This window comes from Acanthaster planci, linkage group LG10, assembly GCF_054643075.1.
Source record: "Acanthaster planci isolate LZ-2023a linkage group LG10, COTS_SCS, whole genome shotgun sequence".
Taxonomy (NCBI): domain Eukaryota; kingdom Metazoa; phylum Echinodermata; class Asteroidea; order Valvatida; family Acanthasteridae; genus Acanthaster; species Acanthaster planci.
Window position 1 is genome coordinate 19474938 of NC_141786.1, and position 22741 is coordinate 19497678.

Consider the following 22741-nt stretch of genomic DNA (forward strand, 5'->3'; position numbering starts at 1 on the left):
AAATTTGAAATGGAGTTGGAAGAGAGACGAGTTGAAAGGAACTGAAGTTGAAGCTTATGACAAGCTGATATTGAAATGACTGTGAATTGGGGCTTAAGGCGGCTTTAGAAACGTATTGTAAAACCAACGTATATACAGAGGGGAGTAGCTCAAAATGTGAAAGCTAATCAGTTAATCAGTTTGAAAATATCTGCAAGAAAAATAAAGCTCGCTGGACTACCATCATGAATTGAAACAATAAGCCAGTTTGTAATTAAGAACTGCGCATACGCGAATGGACTTTTGCAAAGGTCATTTGTAGGCCTACATTAAACGAACTTTTACAGAAAGAAAATTGGTAAAATTGTCACGTACAAGTGCTGCTTATTTTCCCCTGGAGGGCCTTATTAATCTTCAGAAAGCAATAATATGTCCAAAAGTCAATTTAGCAGTGAAAATATCGAAACATATTCTTAGAAAACAGAGAAATTTTCAGACCACCCTCATAGGGTTTGTGAACAGGGTGTAAAGTGACATTCGTATATGGAACTCACTCCAGGAAATCTGTAAGGAGTCGTTAATTGTAGTCAGGTGCTGTCAACATGAATAAAATGCTGTCACAGAAATACCTATACGTTGGCGTTCACAGGAGATGTTGGAATTGCCCTGTCTCAACGACAGATTCAGACTCGGTTTCATGCACACATATTGCAGTGGATTATTACATTGAAGACAGTTGAAAAGCAATGAGAAAGAACCACGAAAAAAATTCTCCTAAAATTAAAATTTACTCGACAAATAGAGCATCCAATGAATAGAGTTTCAACTGCGCAATGATGGGTTCCGCTGCACTGATTTCAAAGTTAGAGTGAAGGGAGGTAGGGAAGGAAGGGAACCAGTGCAACTGCATAACAATGGAATCAGCAAACATTGGATTTGATTTTTTCAAGATCATTCGTAATGGGATATCTAACGTCTTAACTTTTTGCTGATGTGCAGTGAAATGCTGTGACGAATGTACTCCAAATTTCTGGTAAGCTTAGTTGCATTTCAAACAAAAAAGCTCCATGATTTGCATTGGCTAAAATTTGAATGATCTAATGAAAAGAATTAAAGTTATTTGTGTGTGATTGGCTGTTAAATTTGAATCATTTTTTGTAATATTTCCTTAATTAAAGCGCTATTGTATTGAAATCGGTAGTCGATTGTTGACTGAATAGTAGTCTCAGTTTGTTAATATGGATGTTTTATAAGTATTCTTACGCAGCTATAGCGTCCTTTCTCAATCTCTAATATGTGGCATACGTTTCATATAATATTTGTACAAAATTGTAAAATACCAGCGCCGTTGACATTTTCAAGATATTTCAAAACAGGTTTTAACCTGACCCTAAGATTGGTCTGGTCTACAAATACTTACCATTACAGTAGGATACGAATTGCAGAATAAAGTTCGGGAATCACTCATGGCAACAGGTAATATGTTTAACCCAAATTTGGAGAAATCATTCTCCTCACAGTTGAACAGGTCATTTTTGTCCAGCTTCCCTATTCTTGATTCAGACTTTTCCTTTCTGGGATTCGAGAACGAGCACGTCATATTTTCAACAGGGGAGAGCGTCATCAACGCCGTAAAATGTGTCGCCCGTCTTTTTCGAAGATGCGTTAGTATTTATTTTTCATTACTATTCATTTTCAAAGTCCGGCAATTGTCTGTTGACAAAGTAGATATTTTGAATACAGGATGTTAGCCTCATTCCAGTGTTTGCTGTAGCTAATCGGAGAACGCCACCAAACTGTTTCCTTCCCTGTGCTTATTTCACAACCGTTACAGGTCATAATGATAAAAAAATGGAGGTATTGCATATGGTGTCGGTCATAATGTAATCTGAAATTAGGTTTCAGTGTAAAAAGGTCAGTGGAAACTATACCCTAATATTTACCTTGGGAAAAACTTAACAGTTCTGAGGTTTCATTTCTACTAAGGTTTTCGTAAAGCCTTTGAAATTTGGTTGACTTTTTGAATCTACAAGACAATAGTTGTGATGTTTATCTTGAATTGTCAAATGGCAAAGATCCGGTGGCGTAACATTGTGCCCAAACCGGGGATTGGATTGGGAGGAATGACTCTCCCGGCCATGGAAATTCGGAAAGCCGGGGGGGGGGGATTTGAAATTACACAGGGGCGATGTATTCGTTACACAGAGGTGCGTTTGTGATCAGTATTAAATTCAGGCAGAATTTCCCTATCCTACATCAGAATGACATATTTATGGCTTTTGATTTGTTTCCGTTTTTGAGGTATATTGAATATAATTTAGTCTTTAGAAGACCACGGAAATCTTCAACATCCGCTTTAATGTTTTACTCACAAGAAGGGGGGATCCAATAGCCATTCCCACCTCAAAACCCAGGGGATACATACCAGTCCCCCCACCCCCATGGATTTACAACCATGCACAGATACACTGATTACCATGGGGGATGAGTGATCGACATAGTCCGCGGTTGATTTGACGTAGTTGTGTAATTCATTATTTCATAAATTACAATATCAAAATTAACTATCATGTCGTTTGCAAACCTTCACGGTTTGTCATGTGGAAGTGTTGCCGTGTGACTGTGTTTTCGCGGTGGGAATTGTTTAAATCAAATTTCCACATTAACACAAAACCGAAAGGATTCCACCCGAGTGAATTACCCACTACCGGTCACTACGTTCCCTGAGCATTTGTAAAACCGGAGCCTGTGAGCCTGGACTGGTCCCCGGTAGGCATACGTAAAAAGGAAAAAGAAATGGAATTGAAAGACCCCCCTCCGTGTTGCAATTGGTCACTGTTTGATCATACTCTCAGGAATTCTTTTCAGACATCTTGGGGAATTATTATAGGAACCAATGGTCTAGAATATCTTTGGGGTTTTGACAATAATTTGGCTTACAATTGCTCAGTGCTGTTCATTAAACACCAGCAAGCTTTTGGGATGGAATCAAGGGAAACAAGACGTCTGATGGAGTCAATGATCTTATGTTATCAAATTCATATGGAATCTCAGGAATTCTTTTCAGACACCAAGGGGGATATGTTAAGTGACAATCGGCTGGAGTGTGTGTAGGGATTGGACTTGTTTGACTGTCCCAATTTGTGCCTGGTATATTCAAATTTGCAGTAGCCTTTTTCGAGCAGTGAAATTCGTTGATTTCTACTGTTCCTGCTAAAGAAATCATGATACTTTTGCACCCTGGGATTTTACAAAATGTAAAACCAATTAAGATGAAGCCAGCGCTGCACTAAAGGCCATCCGGATGGTCACCAGCTTGCATTTTTTTTCTCTTACACTCAGGGGGCGCTGTTCATAATGCAGATGTATTTTACATGTGCTTAAATAAGTATTTCCCTATCATGTTTTGTTTGTAAAATATCATTATTCAAAGCTGTGGATTCATAAGTAATTCAAAAATTTAAAAATAAATAAATAAATAAAAGATCTGGCCTAATGCAGCCTCTATTATTTTTTTTCTAGAGAAACAGGGTATCCAGTGAATCGAGTTTCAACTGCGCAATGGTTGGCTTCCGCCGCAATGAAGAGTGGATGCAGGAAGGGAACCAGTGTAACTACATAACAATGAAATTCTCACGTGGGGTGACGCGCATTCATAAATTCGCGGGCCTCGTGGAATTAAAAGGAGCATCAGTTTATCTGCGCCATTTTTACAGTCACAGTAAGTATGCCATTTTTGAGTCGAAATTAACTCTTTTGGACCCTCAAGAGATGAAGTGTCATAGTTAACTGTTTAGAGAGTAAACTGAACTAATCAAAGATAGAACACAGGCAAGTTTAGCACGAAATTCAATTTCGATTGTGGTTGGCTTCAATTCTTCGGGGTACACTGTTCGGGGATTCAAGTTCCATAATTTACGGAAATCCCTTACTTCCATTGCAGCAGTCTATTAAGCATTTAGAAAGTGATACTATGTCTAAAAAGTCAAATTTAGCAGTGAAAATTTTGAAGGATTGCCTAGAAAAACATTTAGAATTTTCGGACCAGTCTTGTGAGGTTTATGACAAGGGTGTCATCAAGTGATGGCTGGATACGGAATTCCTGAAATGCCACGTTTTCTTCCAAAGTCGTCTACAAAATGGCTCTTCAACCCTTTGGGTAATAGGAAGACGTCCCAAGGAAGCAAAGATAACTTGGGAAGTATATAGCCTTACATTCTGTTTTGAAGTTGGATGCATTCCTTTAACATGTCCGATGTCGCATGCTGCCATACTCCCAGTAATTATTCCCTGCAATGACCTAATAGCCATCAGAAAGCAAACAAAACAAATAGAAAAGTTCAATTTGGAAGGGAAAGAGTCTAGTAGTTTACTTAGAAAAGATTGAAAGTTTATCCTTTTGGCAAATAAGTATTTGAAGGGTCCTAAAAGTAAGGATTGAACTAACGTAGACGTGGCATCTACTCAAATTCTCAAATTTATGAAGCTGTTGACTTTTAAGATAAAATTGGGATGGAGTGTAAGGTTTTGCCCTAGAGCCCTTTAAATTAGAGCTATCGAGGATTGGGGGAGTGATTTAAAATTTTATTTTGTCATTTTACAGATGATTCCTGTGCACCTTGATTTCAATCGGCGAGGGAGACTGGAAGCAACACTCCCACAAAGAGTCCACATAGAGCCCGCCAAGAGCCCACACAGAGCCCACAAAGAGTCCACATGGAGCTCGTATGAAGAATGTTGCGGTGAAGATGCCTGCATAATCAAACTCAATGCAACAAGATCCTGCCATTTGAACTGGAAGTGAGACAATGGACCCTACGATCAGACAAGATCATTGAACTTGCCATAATCCAGCGTTAGCCTGCATGCCACTAGGAACGAATTGAACGTGGTATTGGCTTATTTCTAAAATACAAGCCAATTCTGTTCTTTCTGATATACTGACTCGCTATGCATCAATTGAGGGTCATGTCAGTAAATAGTATTTTGAGATCATTTCCTCATAGCCATGAAAATAATCCCACCAATCACTTTCCATAAGCCATATTAACCTCAACCAACCCTCAACCACCAAAACGTGTAGTAAATAACAACCCCATTAACCATAACCATATTCCCTGTGAACCTCAACCAACCATCAACCATTTTAACGGTAAATAACCCCGTTCACCATAACCATTGACCATGTTAACTTAACCAACCACTAACCATTAACAAAAATTAACAATTCCATTAACGGCTTTAACCTCAACTAACCCCCAACCATTAACAAACAAATAACCACAAGCCATTACCCCCTATTAAATCATTTGCCAGTAAATCATTTCTTAATTCAAATGAGGAAAATGATCCGTCAAAATGCTATACAAGACTTTAAAAATACACGCAGTTTATGTACTTCACTACGCAAAGGTGCTCATTTGTATAAAAAACAAATCAACAGCACGTTTGTTAAACTTGTTGTAAATCAAATTTCAAACACGTTTTTAAAAATCTTATAAATGCCGAAACCCGGTATTTTGAGGGTAAGGTTTCTTTCAAGCCTGACCTTGAATCAGTTCCAGGAGGTTTCTTGGATAAAATAAATACATAGTCTTTTACAAACGAGGGAAATCAAGATTATCTGCCGCAGTGGACTATGAGCTTTGACTTTGAGAGATGAAAAGGGAGGAATTCGTAGACATGACACAAGCAAGTGATTGAATAGAGAAAGCTGTCTTGAAGAAAACAGAACAATGTCAGTGAGGAAAAGATGGAGAGGATTCTGAATGATGTACTGGAAAGAATGGCTTATGTCTGGAATCAGTCCCACTGCAGCTATTGTCGTTCAACTTGAAGGAATATCCATAGAGGTGAGAATTACTCATTACAGATATTCAGTCTTTTTATAGCATTTCACCCAGAGATTCTGTAGTTTTGAGTGTCGGAGGACAGTACCCGTAGCAACCAAACCGCTATACCTGTAGCGACCAAAGAACTGGCCCCATGACCGCTGGTGTTATGAACAAAATGCCAAACTCGAGTGTGTCGCACATTTTGTACACTCGGGTTCAGAGCTTCATGTGAGCTAACTTATCTCAAAAAGAGATCATTTGAATAAGTGCTGATAAATTCTCCACTGATTTCTGATTTAAATAGACCTACTTTTAATATATAAGATAATCAGTCACCGCTTCAATCAATCAGAATCTGTGGTAGAGGTGTTGTACAACAAATATTGACTGCTGAATTTTCTTGCGGTGCAGGAAAGCGAGCCTCCTGATATGAAGTGATCCATTTAAGGTCAAGTTGTCGATATCATTTGCTGACGAATGAAATAAAATACCATAAAATGCACTCTAAGCACTTAAATGTACCCATGCTTTCTTTAATCAATCATTGTCATTACTTCCTTGATTCCTAAGCGGGTATATAAATTGTTTACTTTCTCATTAATGTCTGTTAATGTAAAATGAATGCTTTTCGTTTCTACAGGGACCACATTCTACTTTGACGAGTAACCTGAATTAGTGGAGGCAAAGAAACTGGAAATTTGGTACAAGGTAAGTTATCACCAAAAGACCCTGCTTGTCTAAACCAATTCGTCCATCGCGCCATTGAATATACTTTTTACTTTTCAATGTCTCAATGCTTGATTGACTTTGCTTGATTTTGCAGGATTCATCCGATGTGGGATAAAGGGGATTGTTGGTTTAAACGGTACAACAGCAGATGGGTCATCCCAAGTAGAGACCGGGGAATTCAAGACTTGCATGTTCATAAGGTGAGGTAACCATTTCTTACAGGCGTGAACATGCACAAGAACCCCGGATCATAGCAACTAGGCCTGGTAAAGTAGCCCTTCGTTTTTTGTTTAAGCAACGTTGAAACCTGTTTTTCAATTTTGCTTTTTGAGCCATTTGGGGAGTCTGAAAGCATTGAAAGAAAGTCTCTTGAGAGCATTTTTCCTGGTATCTTCCCATGTTTGGTAACTAGTCCACAACCTTGCTAAGAGGCCAATGGCGGAAAAAATATGTTTTATTGAAATTGGTTTTGAAAACTTTCTGTAGAATTCAAATCGATTTTTTGATGTTTGCCAAGGTTCTGTTTTAGCAGTGAAATGGATCACTTTTAAGTCAGGTTAGCACTTTCCCAGAATGGTTCAACTATATGTTGTGTTTGTGCGGGGTGGTGGTCTCTCGCAGGTCATCGGCTCAAATTGAGCATTTCCTGTAAATCTGACTTTGTAAGGACTATGGGATCATCTATATCCCGATGTCCTCAAGACGGGTGATGGGATCTTCTATATCCCTACATCCCCAACGCAAGACCAGCTGGACTGTGGGATCTGTTATATCCCTATGTCCATCCAGGGGCGGATCTTGAGTGGCTATAAAAGGGAGGACAACTTTAACTCAGCTCCTTGGGGAGCTTGCATGTTAAAATTATTTCAAGCATCAAATGTCATAAACTTCTCTTTGAGAGAAAAAAGAAATGGCATGATTGTCATAGCAACAGCATCAAATATCTCATTGGTGTATGAAAGAGAATTGAGAAAGGCGTTGTAGGGTAATGTTAGGGAACTTGCCCCTGGATCCGTCCCTGCTGCAAGGCTCCAAGGTCATCTCTAGGGCATACGTAACTTCCTCAGGGATTTTTTGTTAGCAGTGAAATGCAACATTTCACTACAGGAGTTTTTTTTCCCTTTTAGCTCAGTGAGATCTGTTATATCTCTCTGAGAAGTGCAGAGACTATGGGATCCCCTATATCCCTATGTCGTTAGGGCTTAGGTGGGTGCGGAGATCGATATGAAATTGGAACTCGCTCCAGTTGGAGTCCTGGGGGGTTCCAATGCGAGACGTGCGAAACCTAAGGGGTTAGGCGTGAGCTCCTTGCGCGCCGTCTAGCCCTACCAACGTTTTTGTTAGCCGCAAAAGATGCAGGTAGTTGTGTTCCTCGTGTTGAGGGCCGCGGACTTCTTCCATAGGGGCATGGCCCTGTTATCATTGATGGTTAGCAAGGGCGCTGGTACGTCCTCTCATCTCCCGGGGATGAGGGGGCGCGCGTGAGTAGGCAAGGGCACTCTCCTTCGGGAGGGCGGACCGGACAGTGGCAGATGGTGCCCCTGCGGCCACAGGGTAACACCAGTCTGTCCAGCGATGGGCCCGCTAATTGCCGAAAGCGTGCGGGGCTGGTATCCTGGGACCTTCACGTGGTGGCCCTGTTTTCACTAACCTTACCAGGATAATCATTATACTTCAGCATCAAAGGTGAGCATGTGACTACTCATCAAAGTAATTTATCGAGACAACTTTCTTTGTTCTTTTGCTTATCATCAAAAAATTGTTTAAAGTAAAACTTTATTCCAGAATTGGGATAGTGAACCCTGCGAAAGTAGCATTCGTTGCCCATCGACACACCTCAACATCACTTAATTCTTGCTTCGTTCCTTGAGACTGAAGACTTTAAAGTTCTCTGTTCATTCAAAAGGTTTTAAAAAACAGTCTTTTTATTTAGAGAAAACCTAGAGATATGATTGATTCTCAAAAGGTAGTGTCTACATTTTCAAAAATCTTCTGTGAAACCATAACCGAAATAACAGACAGACAATGAGGAACTATGAAGTGATACACTATGGACGCAGTGATCAAATCCTCTACCTTCGTGCTGGTATGTAATTTTGTCATTGTGAATTGCAACTAAGTCACAGCAGCATCAGATGCATTGCTGGCTTTTGTTCCCCCATCCCCCGGAAAAAACCTAAATCATAAAGCCTCCAACTGGTCTCTGTTTGTTACTTATGCACAACTTTCCACCTACATTTCCTTAAGCCTAAAGTGAAGTGGTATTCGTGAGTCTCGTCTGCATTGGCAATCTTTATCAAATCATTTGATCATTGTGTGCCCCGAAATAGTTGTCTTTGTAGGAGGTGAGCAATTTTACATTTGTCTTAAAATTGAACTATGATCAAAGTTTTTAATGACTTGCTGAAAAGGCAAGATAATAAATCAAAATACTTGCCCTTTCAAACACACCCTCTTTAAAAGAATTTGGTCCAATCGGACAGGTGCATTTCTTCTGAATGTGTAAGCTTTTCTTTTGTTTGTTTTTAAAATTAAACTGTCGCTTTTTCTTACGAAGATGGCGGAAGACCTTTGGCTTTGAGACTAGCTTCCTTGTTGGGTAAAGCACCAAGAGGCCAGATACATTCACTGACCGATGAGGCCCGTGATCACCATGGTAACACCAATGCAAAGGCTTGCACAGTGGATTCAGTGGTATGTACGTTTTATATTGCTCAAGTATTAAGGAGTTTTGGGCAGAGTGAAAACAATAAATTTCACAATCCTCAGGATTCCCTTAACCCTCAGTGGCCGCTTTTCGGATGGCTCGAGGTCATTCTTGAGGGCACTTCGAGTTTTTTCTCGCAACATGTGATAACTGTTCATGAGTTAAATCCATTCATTTAGACAAGATATCAGCAACAGGGTACCAGAAAATCAATTCTCTCTTGGACAAATTGAAATGTCGTGACGCAAAAAGCCCCCCCCCCCACTTAAAAAAAGGAATGAGCATATTTAATATCTTGCAGGAGTATTGAGCCTCCTCTGTAAATTGAAAAGTAACTTCTTGTAGTTCCATATTCTTGTAGTGAATTGTTCTTTTCATTTTTGATACATGTATCTGGTCAGTCCAGGTGCGCCAACCGAAGAAAAGGCGTGGATGCTTTGCAGTGGGTTGAGCATGTGCTGGATGATGAATATCACCGATGATGTCTCCGTGGCAACACACACCAAGTAACGGCGTCTACTTTGAGGAACACAAGGCTGCTTGATTACAATTCTTTAAAACCAACTGCAAAAATGTCTCACAAAATATTTGATCAGAAGTTTGCAGCATGTTTCCAAACCTCTGCCCTAAAACGTAGTGGTCTTCAAATAAATCTAAATACATGTGTAATAACAAATTGAGTTTGTAGCTACGTTATCTTTTTGAAAATTGGCTTTGACATGAACACTCAACGTTTTGGGCGTTTTTCTAATCCAAGGAGTATTATGCCAAGCAGGTCAGAAAATAGACACTCCCTTTAAAAAAAGCACTGTGAAATTGTCAAAGACATTGTGCAGGAGTAGGTGACCATAAACACTCATTCTTATTTAACAAAATACATTATTAATTTCGGAAGTTTCAAAATGATGTAATCTAGAAGTAGTATTTGCGAGAATTTTGTGACTAATTATTTTACGTAATTGTTACGTCCATTATCTGTTGATTAGATTCTTTTTGGACGAGAGAACTATCCAGCACCCTCTATTGTAGGGGCTTTGCAGTTGTCTTGGAACTTTGTGTCGGGTTTAGTTGGGCTTCCTCACCGTGTGGAACAATCAGATGTCTGATTTAAATAATAGCAATATATATTGACGCCTGTGAACCGATCCTCAAGAGTTTATTTCTTAAAAGTGTTTGTTTTTAACTTTTTATTTCATGACCGAGAGATTGCTTTTGGAGCTTGCTTTATTTTTTCACTATTGATGAAATGAAAGCGTGAATTAGTTGATGGAAGCCTTTCATTAGTCAAAGTTTTCTCCTTTAAGATTTATGTTCCAGAATTGATTCAGAGACTGCCCCCCACACCGATAATTGCAGACACACGTTGTCGAGGCATGGAACTGGACCAGGTTTATTATGATTACCTGACAACAAACAACTTTGCATCCATAGTCTGCTATCATTGTTCAATATCGATCTCGTCGGGATCCATCACTTTGAGTAAAAGATCAAGCTCCCTGAAAAAAAAACAAATTAGAAAAAATAAAAAATAAAAATGAGGCGCTGTTGCAGCTCTTTCAAAGGGGAAAAAGGGTTGAAGCACATACATGAAGTCGACTCGTACTAAGCACAGACGAAAAACTTTGGGGAGGGCCGTGGGTCTTAATTTACTTTCTTATTCTCTATGTAAAAAAAATACTGATTAGTTTTGATCATCATGTCAATAGAGGGGGCTATTGAATTTTTAAAAAACCTTTTTACATTTTTCTAGAGGGCGCTATACTCAAATTGCACGCCGTTCAATGGAACCACGGGGGCGCTGTTGCCAATAAGTTGACGTTGGCAACTACAAGCCCACAGAGGGCGCTATATAAAATTTGCCACCTCACTATTTCATTCTAAAGAGGGCGCCACTCACTTCGCCAACAGAGGGCGCTAAATATTGATTCAACAGAGGGCGCTTTATTTTTATTCAATAGAGGGCGCTAAATATTGGTAAATGTTGCGGCGGCATGCCCAAAATGGGAAAGCGGGACACGATAAAACGTGTGGTCATCATGGTCATGAAGGCTGGAAAACATTTGTTGCCATGAAGGTAGGTTAAGCCCCATAATTGCAAATCCAGATAAAAAGGTTATTTACGGGATCATGCAAAGACATTCCTCTTCATGTTGTATCGTACACGTGAGATGAAGTTGTAGTTTTCTTGGACGGGTTAGGTACATGTACGTGTGGCCTTATGTACATGGGTCTTGCTCTTTTAGTTGTACATGTAGTGCATTTATGCATGATGCAGTGACATGAAGGCCCAGCATGCCCGGCCTAATCTGTTTCCTTGTGCTCTAACATAATGGTTATGGTATATAGGTACATATATGTAGCCGACATACATGTGTATGTACGTTATTTTGTGTGACTTGCTGCCATTTTTGTTTACATACATGTAGGGTTGTAATGCTCAGTTCCTTGGTGCTCATTTTCAATGCGCTGCTGAACCATGCACATGTAGCTTGTCCATACATAAAAACCCAAAAACAAATCGGTGTTCATTTCTAGTTTTTCTACCACAACCCAGAAATCTGTCAAACATTTGCTTCCTCAATTGAGCATAATGAACTGCACATTCCTTTTGAAAAATCTTTGTAAGTTGGCAAAATTCATTGATTTAACTCTGTCATGTTGTAGTTCAACATTAGAGTTTCATCTTGTTTTGTTGTAATTTTGCATGTAAATTCACCATTTATGCTCTCTTTCTGCTCAACTTCCCAACTTCAACCCGCCGTAACTCAGGCTAGCGCCACCATTTGTTCTTCTCAAGTGCAGGGTAGTTTCTTCTATTCATTAGCAAACTGACCATGTAAAAGTTATTTTAGTTGGCCACCTTTTCACCCTGTCTATTGAAACACAGTTTCGCTTCCAATGAAATTACAGTTGATTGTGCATTCAACCATCGGCTTCCACATGTACATGTACGTGTGCATGGCGTACATGTACGTATACCGCATGTGCGTGCATGTGGCAGCCATGTTACATTGAGACAGGATTTGCGAGTGCATGGGAAAACTTGTACATGTGGTACATGTACATGTAAGTCCTCTTTTGTGATCGCTGTGCTATTTCAACTGAGAATCACTGCTTTTACAATGAAGTTGACGTATAAAGAACAAGGGTTTCAAAGTCTTGTACCTGTCGCTGCATGTAACACATTGCACAATACTGTATGAGTCTGCCCTGGTATCGTCCGTTTTGTCCACACTGGGTTTGGGCCCTTTGGGCAGTTCTGTTGACACAAGGCTCAAGGCCAAAGATCAAAAGATTAGCGTACAGTAGTTTTTGGAGGAGCGCTTTCTGTATTGCAAGGAATTGATATGATCCATCAGTTTGAGTTTACTTTCTTGAATCTAGCCTGTGCTTAATTTGATTCATGCTTATGACTGTACCGTACCGATGACCCTTATTCTGCTTTTACAATCAGATTTTCCCTTGAGAGCAACCGTGATCATTTTTATTTTTATCGTAGCTCTAGAGAACAGTGTACCTGTAAGTTAACGCTGGCCTTTGGACTATATTTTAGGAGTATAATGCCCTGGACATATGTACACTAGGTAGTATTTTGAAAAATTGGAGGTGTTGATCATCAATCGTCCATTTTTATTCCCGCACCATAGGCCACTGTGAGTTCCACATGCATCAGTTTGACTATTTTCACAGGTTTGGGTTGTTCAACCTGCACAGCGTATGTCGCCTGCCCTGCTGGTATCAATCCAGTCACACAGACATGACAGAGTCTACATGTTATGCATACGTGTACATGTAGGTTGCTCGTGTGATAAAAACAGGATTTTACCAAAAATATTCGAACCGACTGGTCGAGTATTTCCTAAGTTTCACTGCTAAATTAGACTTGATAAGACTTACATTGTACATGTGTGTAATTGTTTAATGCTTTTAGATGGTGTACACATAACATTAGGTCACTGCTGGGAAAAATGATCGGCATCACCATAAGAAATGCTTTCCTTTATGTACATGTTTATCTTGTCTGACATCGAGGCTATCAAGTTGTCCTTCCATTGCAAAAATTGTAGCAATATTTTTTGGACATCTTAACTGAAAGGAAGTACAGTGTAGTCTGGAATTACAATAGTCTTTATAGAGGGCCTGTGTATGACGCCATGTTAGAGGACATTTCTTTCTTCCTCTATGATAGGTTCGAGTAAACCTTTTGTGCATGCATTGTCTTTAAATCTAAAAAAATATGTCCTCTGGGAGAGCGCTCCACACAGGCCCTCTGTTAGGCCAAGTTGCTTACATTAGCATTATAGTAAAGTCCTCTAACATGGCACACTTGATTTTCACGTGACTTCCTCATACAGTGTTGCCAGACATCTTGTGGAAAAAGCCTCAACTTCACACTAGCACTGTAACCTTCACACTCACTGTTCAACATTTGTGAACATTTCAGGAGTGATGAAATTTTGTCCATAGAAAATTCAAAAATGGTGATGTCTGGGAACTGGGCAAGAATTCCACTGAATGTTACCTGATGTGCTGCACTTGAAAACATCTCCACAAATCCCACATAATTTAAGAAGTTCTGTGAAGCTGATCAATTTCAATAAATTTTTATTACCTCAATTAACATACCTACACAAAAACTCTTTAGAAAATTATTTTTACATTTTTGGGCCCATTTTTAAAAGAGTCCATTTTGCTTTTTTTCAGGAAAAAAGATCTGTGAAAGTTGTGCCAAAATATAAATTTCAAAGAAACATTTTAGTGGGTGAGTAAAATCAGGAGCTTTGAATTAGAAAAGTGGAAGTTTAATGAAATTTCACTTATCATGAAATTTGAGGTAAAAATATTGCTCCTGCAAGGCACTGGAGGAACATTATGGGCTATGCAATAAGTGAAGGATGTTGTGTAACAACAGCAAAAGCTGAAGGATGCATTGTTTATTTTAATTGTAGGAGGAAATCAGAGTAAGAGAAGATGATGGAGCAAGTACAGGCTGATGTGTGGGCAGCATCACCGGAGAGAGCAGAACCTGAGTAAGTTCCTTCCCAGCATCAGGTTATTCAAAGATGAGCTGGATTGAGAACCTAAACTGTACAATGTATTCCTGCAAATTTACTTCTCTTCTCCTTTTTTGTTAAATCTTAATGCCAGCCTTCCCAGATCTTTCAAAATCCACCAGGAGGTTTGTAGAAGATGTAGCAGGATTGAAGGAGGTAGAGCCCAGCCACTTTGATTTCACGAGGGACTTGATGTCTTTGTAGACTTTTGGAGAATGTACCATTGTGGGGAGGACTTTTTAGGATTTGGGAAGATTCCCAGGAACCACAGTCTTTCTATGCTGTCCTTTTGTCTTGCTACTTGAATGATTTTTTATAATTGTTTTGTCTTGACTCCAGTAGCTTGGAGGAGTTCAGCCACATAGAGAATGATGAAGATGACTATGACGTTAGCCTTAGCACAGACAGTGAAATTAGGTACGTGTACCTTGGCCAGAGACTATGTGTGAAAAGGTTCTGGATAACAGAAAAATGTAACAGTTTGATACAGAAACTTAGTATTGTGTGTTCCTGTTTCAAAATTTGACAATATAATGGAAGTGTCCACTCAGTAAAGATATTGAATCTTTTTTGTATCTGTGGGTAATTTCTTTGTTATCAGAAGAGAGAAGCAGGAAGAAGTCCAAAAATTCCAAAAAAACAAAAAGAGAAAAGAAAAAGTGGAAGAAATTTATTTTTTGTTTCAATTTTGGTTTTTTTTGTAGTGAATTCACCTGTCTCGTGTTTTTGCAAGTGAAAACAACTAACAGAGTCCGTGATGACATACATGTGTGTCTTTTTATCCTCATTTTGTTCTTCTAAAGAAGCAAGCGCAGAAGAAACTCAAGTTCCAGTGAGGACTCCGGTGACAGCGACCCTGACAGTGATGACGAACAAGAACAGTGGATGAAGAAAACAGCAGGTAGAAAAGCTGTCACATTGCAGTCATGTTTGCCATCTGCTTAGAAATCAATTTATGCTGGTACATTTGGCCGTGGCACTTCTGAATTTAACCCTAAAAGAGCTGCATTACTTGGACCATCTCAAAGCTGGGGGGGGGAATTTCACAAGAACTGGGCTGTCCAATGCCAGAGTTTTTAAAAACCTGATGTGAATGTACAGACTTTCATTTTTAGTGCAAGTTTGAAGTTTCACTTCAACCTGTTCTATTTTTGACAGTCATTTGGAAGTTGAAGGCCGCACACATGCCAGCCTTCGTACATTGAGCATAGCAGCAGAAAAGAGTACATTTTGGATTGATCTCTCGTGGAAAAATGGACACTGCTTGAGAGAGTTATGTTTGATTTTCATAAAATTGTGTCAGAATGGACCGTGGGGAGTTACTACAAAAAACACCTAAAGGCTTGTGGAAAATGTGCACTGCTGTGATACCGGAAGAAATGTTGAGGGGGGGGTGGATTCCCCGGCTCTTTTAGGGTTTAAGTTCAGATGGGCTTCAGAAATCCCCACTTACTTCAAACAGGAAGCAGTCCCTGGGTATATTCTTTTGTTTGTACATTCGGCAACTGACCTTGTCCAAATCATCTGGCTTAGGCTGACATTAGTTCGTGGTTGGTGCCCTGCCTGTGGGCTCATCTTCTGGCATCACTGCCCTGCTAGAGTAAGCAATCTCTCTTGTTTCTTTCCTCACAGAATTACAAGAATAGTAATTACGATTTTAGTTCTCCCAACGGTTTTCCTATCACCCATCGTCCTCTGTACCAATCATAACCCACTCACTGCCGTGCACCGATGGTTTCCTGATTCAGCAGTGACACAATATGATCTGAAACAAAAAATACAGTTACAAAGGCAGACTGGGGCAGGGGGCAATTGGGAACCTGTCTGGCACTCCTCTCCCACCCAATTGGGACCTTGTCTGGCACTCCTCCCCCACCCAATTGGGACCTTGTCTGGCACTCCTCCCCCACCCAATTGGGACCTTGTCTGGCACTCCTCCCCCAACCAATTGGGACCTTGTCTGGCACTCCTCCCTTCACCCAATTGGGACCTTGTCTGGCACTCCTCCCCCAACCAATTGGGACCCTGTCTGGCAATCCTCTCCCACCTAATTTGGGACCCTGTCTGGCACTCCTCCCCCAACCAATTGGGTCTTTGTCTGGCACTCCTCCCTTCACCCAATTGGGACCTTGTCTGGCACTCCTCCCCCAACCAATTGGGACCCTGTCTGGCACCCCTCTCCCGCCCAATTGGGACTTTGTCTGGCACTCCTCCTTTCACCCAATTGGGACCTTGTCTTGCACTCCTCCCCCAACCAATTGGGACCCTGTCTGGCACTCCTCTCCCGCCCAATTGGGACTTTGTCTGGCACTCCTCCCTTCACCCAATTGTGACCTTGTCTGGCACTCCTCCCCCAACCAATTGGGACCCTGTCTAGCACTCCTCTCTGCCCAATTGGGACTTTGTCTGCCACCCCTCCCTTCACCCAATTGGGACCCTGTCTGGCACTCCTCCCCCAACCAATTGGGACCTTGTCTGGCACTCCTTCCCCAACCAATTGGGACCTTGTCTGGCACTCCTCCCCCACCCAATTGGGACCTTGTCTGGCACTCCTCTCCCACCCAAATGGGTCCTTGTCTGGCCCTCCTCCCCCACCCACTTGGGACCTTGTCTGACACTCCTTCCCCACCCAATTGGGACCTTGTCTTCCACTCCTCCCCACCCAATTGGGACCTTGTCTGGCACTCCTCTTCCACCCAATTGGGACCTTGTCTTGCACTCCTTCCCACCCAATTGGGACCTTGTCTGGCACTCCTCTCCCACCCAAATGGGACCTTGTCTGGCACTCCTCCCCCACCCAATTGGGACCTTGTCTGGCACTCCTCTTCCACCCAATTGGGACCTTGTCTTGCACTCCTCCCCACCCAATTGGGACCTTGTCTGACACTCCTCCCCCACCCAATTGGGACCTTGTCTGGCACTCCCCCCACCCAATTGGGACCTTGTCTGGCACTCCTCTCCCACCCAATTGGGACCTTGTCTGCCACTCCTCCCCCACCCAAATAAAAATAAGATATAAAAAAAGTAAACGAGAAAAACTGAAATGTGTTTTTGTTGACTCTGTTTTTAGGTCTCGTCATCCAAATTGCAAAGCCCCACAGTGATGTCTCTGCCCCAGAAAGGCCATCAAAGGTTATATGACTTCCAAAAAAGTTGAACAGCTGTGCCCCTCCTAACAAAAGACAGGTCCCCCACCCCGCCCCCTGCCAAAAATTTGGTTGTGGATGTGCCTTTTCAGTTTACACCTTTACTCATTTTGGCACAACACACATCTACTGTGCCTATAGCATTACCCTGTTGTATTCAAGAAGACCCCAACCGATCTTTTTGTGTTATTTCTGTTGATTTTGTTTCCTGATATCAGATTTGGGAGGGCTTTATCGCCAGGTGAATGTACTGCAGTGGCTGCCTGCGTTGAGGCCTTCAAGCATATCCCATGTCATGATGAAAGTGAACTGACCAGTGATGAAATCTCCCAAGTTTAAGATGCAGGCCTTACATCATGAATGGTAGTAGGTTAGAGTGTCATGTGATTGATGTCTGCTTTTGACCAGTAAGCAATCAATATATACATGTATGAAATAAATGTGTTTCATTGTTTCTTCATGATGACAGCTTGCCAGAAAGACTGATTCCACAGGGAGTTTAGTCCCATAACCATCTTGAAACCAAGTTTGATTTTCAACAATAATTTCGTCAGTTGCTTTTTGGATAGCTGTCCCTTTTCAGGTCATGTTTGCCGTCTGTTCAGAAATGAATTTTGCTGGTACGTTTGGCCATGGCATTTGCCAGTGTCTAAAGGTTCAGATTTGCTCTTAATAAAGACAGTGGATATTTAGCCTTCACCGGCAAATTTAATTAAATTGTATTTTGCCAGCTACATATAGACAGCACCCTCTTTGAATGAGTAAGCCTATAAAGTGATTAAATTCACACTATATTCCCAGTTCAATTGGTGGTCGAGTGGATGGCGTGCACATCTTGAGATGGCTTGATATGCTCTCATGTGGGTTCAATCCACAGCTGTCATCCGTTACTTTTCCCAAACAACTAAGAATTCTCTTCTTTTGTTCTTGTAAATTGACTTCACCGTTTAATTTAAGAGTATTACATCGTCCTTCTAATTCATGGCTCTGGAGGATTTTATTTTTTTAGAAAAGAAGTGAAGAAATTGTAAAAACGTCTGATTCCCACTTTGTGAATACAGAGTCACAATGACTATGTTGGCACAGACCCAGACTAAAGATTTGTCAGGGTAAGAATTTCTTAGTCCAAAAAACCAGTTTACTGCACATGTTCCTGGTGAAATATTGTTTATTTGCCAGCGATGGCTGAATACCCACTGCCTTTTATAAAAGAACCCATTCACTTGAAGAAATCCCAAATCACGGACAGTAGCTGCTATTTTTGTGATGTACGTGAGAAGAACAGAAAGCAGTAACTTGGTACCATTTTCTGTTCGTATATTTCTCAACTGATTTGAGTTAGTCCCTTACCTTTCGTGTTACTTCTAACCGTAGCCATACCTTTTGGACCTTGCCTTATAAAACCCACGACACTTTTGGAGCATTTTTGAAAAAGTAGTATTTGCCAATGCAGACCGGCATACATGTAACTACTTCCTTCTCTTTTTTTACTTTCTGGCATCACTGCCCTGATAGAGTAAGGCGATAGAGACGTGGTTGGTCCCCTGCCTGTGGGCTCATCTTCTGGCATCACTGCCCTGATAGAGTAAGGTGATAGCAGTGGGGCTGGTACTCTGCCTGTGGTCTCATATTCTGGCATCACTGCCCTGATAGAGTAAGGTGATAGCAGTGGGGCTGGTACTCTGCTTGTGGTCTCATATTCTGGCATCACTGCCCTGATAGAGAAAGGAGGTAGCAGCGTGGTTGGTCCCCTGCCTGTGGGCTCATCTTCTGGCATCACTGCCCTGATAGAGTAAGGTGATAGCAGCATGGTTGGTCCCCTGCCTGTGGGCTCATCTTCTGGCATCACTGCCCTGATAGAGTAAGGTGATAGCAGCTTGGTTGGTCCCCTGCCTGTGGGCTCATCTTCTGGAATCACCACCCTGACACAGTAAGTCATCTCTCTTGTTTCTTTTTTCACTTAAGTACAGGATTAGTAATCGTGATTTTGGTGTTCACAACAGTTTGCCTTATACCCATCAGTCCCTGTACCAATTAGAACCCACCCAGCCAATTACTACATGCACTGCAGAGTGCTGTATGCTGTCTGATATTTATCAGTGACTATTTCTGAAACTAATGGGTGCAAGGGTGGATCCAGGGTCGTGGGGGCAGTGGGGGCTTTGTTCCTTCTCCAAAAAGAGCATCAGTATAAGATTTCAGAAATTGAAGGGAATTTGGTGGGCTTGCAAAAGTGTGTGGAAAGCCCCACAATGTAGCAATAGGTGCCCCCTCACAGAAAATAGCTCCGGATCTGCCCTTCGGTTGAAACCTTCACCCATAACCTTTGATTTTAAAAAAACAGCAAAAAGATTGACTTTACTTGACATTTTTGGTGTTTTTTTCCTGTGTTTAGACTTGGGCAGACCTCCTTGCCACTGCTATAGCTGCCTACGTTGAGGCTGGCTAACTTTTCCTGCATACGGTGCGACTGGACTGACCAGCGATGAAATCTCCAATGTTGAAGACGCAGGCCTTACATTGTGGACAGTAGCAGGTAAGAGTGTCATGTGATTGATGTCGGCTTTTGGCCAGTAAACAATGAATGTAAACCTCACGAAAAAAAGGAACACCTGTTTTGGGAGACCCTCCATTCAAAGGTCAGTCCATCATTTGCCCTTTGTAGATTATGTTTCTTTGAGGCAACAAAATTACTTGAAGTCTAAAGAAGGTTGCCTAAGAATCAACTTGATGAAGTTTAATCTCAGTGAATACTTACTTTTAGGATAAAAACAATGTTTTTAAGATTTCTGATTCAGCTCAAAAGTTGCTGAGTCATATTTGAATTGCACCTGAATTCAGCATCTAGGACACGTTCTTACATTTAGTCAAATGCAGCCTTGCAATGTCTCATGCTGAACCTATAAATTATGTCATGTAGAAACTGTGCATGTATCGTGTTACAACGCTTGCATGCGTGCTTCTAATAGCAACTATCCAAATCTTTATCACATCGTTGGTAATGGCCTCCTTTCACAGTTTTCTTCAAAGTGACAGCTTGCAAGAAAAATGAATTTCACTGGGAGTTTAGCTCCATAACCATCTTTAAACAAAGTTTACTTTTCAACAATTTTATCTATTCCTTTTTGGATAACTGCAAATGATGGACTGCACCTTTGATATTTAGAATCCAACAGAAATTAATCAAGTTAGATTCAACGAGTGTTTTCTTCTAGATGCTTTGAAACCTCAGTTGGTACAGTAGCTCCACTATTGATAAAGATGCAGTCATTTGAATACAAAAGGACCGAGATTCTGTTCATGAACTGATAGACCTATCCATCTTGAGCAGAAGCACCCCCTCATTGGCTGAAAAAAGCCATTTTGGTCGGGAGTTTTCATGTTGTCTGTAAGAATGCAGTTGCCATAACGATGTGCAAATTTCATCGTTGTTTGTGAACCAGTGAAGTGCATTTCCCACAAAAGGAGCCTGCTTTGCCAGGAAAATTGTGCCCTTTCTTAGTCCGGCTCAGACCTCACACCCATAAAGGAGGGTTAGTTTTTTTCAGAAATATGTTTTAGCTGCAGCTAAGCTCATTGCTTTTGTGCTTGATGTTTTCCCCCCAGACTTTGTTATTCAGAAACTGTGCATATGCCCAAGGAGGACCAGACCATGGTGCAGATTAGATAGAGCGCCCTCCGCCTCTTTCAACCTTTATGGGAGGCAGAGATGGAGGAGGGAAGATCCTATAGGGCTTCCCTGAGATGATTCATTAGAATATCACGGAGAGAAACTCAGATAAATGCCCGTCCTCACCTCCGTGACTGAGGAAGAGTTTCCACAGCAGGATCTCAGGCAGTGGTTCACACAGGCAAGGAAAAGACTGCAGTTCCTTGCTTCAACAGTGATGTAAATCTGTGCTGGGGACTGGGGCTGAATATGCTGGATACCAAGGGACACTAGGGGGCGCTATTCATGATGTACAATGTACACTGTGTGTACCACAAACCTATAAACACAGTCTCAAATGTGTAACCATGATTTTATAAGTATGGGCAAACAGTGGGTGAAACGATGGATGGCAGCGTGTTCAGTGCACATTATGGGCAATGCTCTTACATTGCTTGTATTTGTTTACATGCGCTCCCAAAATGTGCTCCATTTTTGCTCTTCAGCACTGGTATCTCATCTTTTCAAATGTTGCAACTGCATCCTTGTCAATCTACAATCAATCAATCAATCAATCTGCAATCAATTTTGCAATCAAAAAATGGCTTCAGACAATTTTCTGGCTGGAATTCTTCAACTTTGTGTAAATTCCTGATATCAAGGGGTGAATTTGCCCATAGTTTTGATTTTAGTCGGTCACCACACTAATCACTAAATGTGAATGTAGTTTGGAATGTGATCTGGTGGTCTATGCATTTATATGTTTGTGGTATGACTTACAGCCGGAGGGCGGGAACAGTGAATGGTACAGAACACTAGGGGGCGCTGTTTATGACACAATCAATTTTTTTACACTTTCGCCCCTTCATCTTACATCAAAACTGTGTGTTATCTGCCTTTTTAGTGCTACTAAATACATTTTGGCTGTTGAGGAGTTTGAAAAATACCTCAACCTCTGCATTTTTGTCACTGCCACAAAATTGTGAGGAGATGATCCAATAACAGCCCCTCCCCCGATCAAAAAGGAACCAGGGAATGGAAATGTGAACCCTTTTAATAAGAGCAATGTAAATACAACATTCTGCTTGTAACAAGGACATTTGGAGGTCCCAATCTCTTTGTTCTTCACTGGTTTCATTCTGATAATACAAGGTTCCTATTAATACAAAGTAATCAGCCAAGTCTGATGGACCTCTTACTCATGAAGTTGGACTGCATTCCCCCCTTCACAGATTTACACCCCTGCCATCCTGTACTGAAGCAAGTCTGTATGTTTGTACATGTATATTAGTGGGAAAGAGTTCCATACACAGGCATCATGTGACACCCTTTGTACAAACCCTACCAGGCTGGGCCAGGAAATTCCAAGCAGTAAATGCTTCAATATTTTCCCTGCTGAATTTGAATTTTTAGGACCATATAGCCTCCCAATGGCTGATTTACATGTCTCATTGAAAGCAGAAATGAGCAATGTCAGTGTACATGTATGGAACTCTTTGCATAATGCTTTCATCAAAGTTCATGACTGAAAAGGTATTTTCCGATTTAAAGTAACTGTACTTGGTCAGAGTACATTTCAACAACCATTCCAAATAATTTACTCCCAAATTTGGGCATATTCTGCTTTTTAATTCATTTTAATT

General features: G+C 41.1%; 1 protein-coding gene and 2 long non-coding RNA genes across 7 annotated transcripts; all 3 read left to right on the forward strand.

Annotated features, from left to right (window-relative positions):
* The first annotated feature begins 8145 nt into the window (after positions 1 to 8145).
* On the forward strand, positions 8146 to 10392 carry LOC147797941 (uncharacterized). Of its 2 annotated transcripts, none has more exons than XR_015426771.1 (4): positions 8146 to 8228; positions 8565 to 8628; positions 9100 to 9236; positions 9651 to 10392. It is a non-coding gene; the product is annotated as an uncharacterized LOC147797941 (long non-coding RNA). The 2 variants fall into 2 exon arrangements; XR_015426772.1 differs by having other exon boundaries at positions 9656 to 10391.
* An 826-nt stretch (positions 10393 to 11218) lies between these two features.
* Positions 11219 to 17987, forward strand: LOC147797942 (uncharacterized). 4 transcript variants are annotated; one of them, XM_087142412.1, is made up of 6 exons: positions 11219 to 11323; positions 13954 to 14011; positions 14199 to 14279; positions 14643 to 14720; positions 15107 to 15204; positions 17668 to 17987. In XM_087142412.1, exons 3-6 carry the CDS (start codon positions 14221 to 14223, stop codon positions 17760 to 17762), a joined length of 330 nt encoding a protein of 109 aa, XP_086998538.1. In that variant the 5' UTR covers positions 11219 to 11323; positions 13954 to 14011; positions 14199 to 14220; the 3' UTR covers positions 17763 to 17987. The 4 variants fall into 4 exon arrangements, with proteins under 4 accessions (XP_086998538.1, XP_086998536.1, XP_086998539.1 ...); XM_087142410.1 differs by lacking the exon at positions 13954 to 14011; XM_087142413.1 differs by lacking the exon at positions 13954 to 14011 and having other exon boundaries at positions 15110 to 15204.
* Positions 17988 to 18955: 968 nt separating this feature from the next.
* On the forward strand, positions 18956 to 21115 carry LOC147797943 (uncharacterized). The gene is made up of 3 exons (XR_015426986.1): positions 18956 to 19379; positions 19845 to 19985; positions 21056 to 21115. It is a non-coding gene; the product is annotated as an uncharacterized LOC147797943 (long non-coding RNA).
* Positions 21116 to 22741: the final 1626 nt, after the last annotated feature.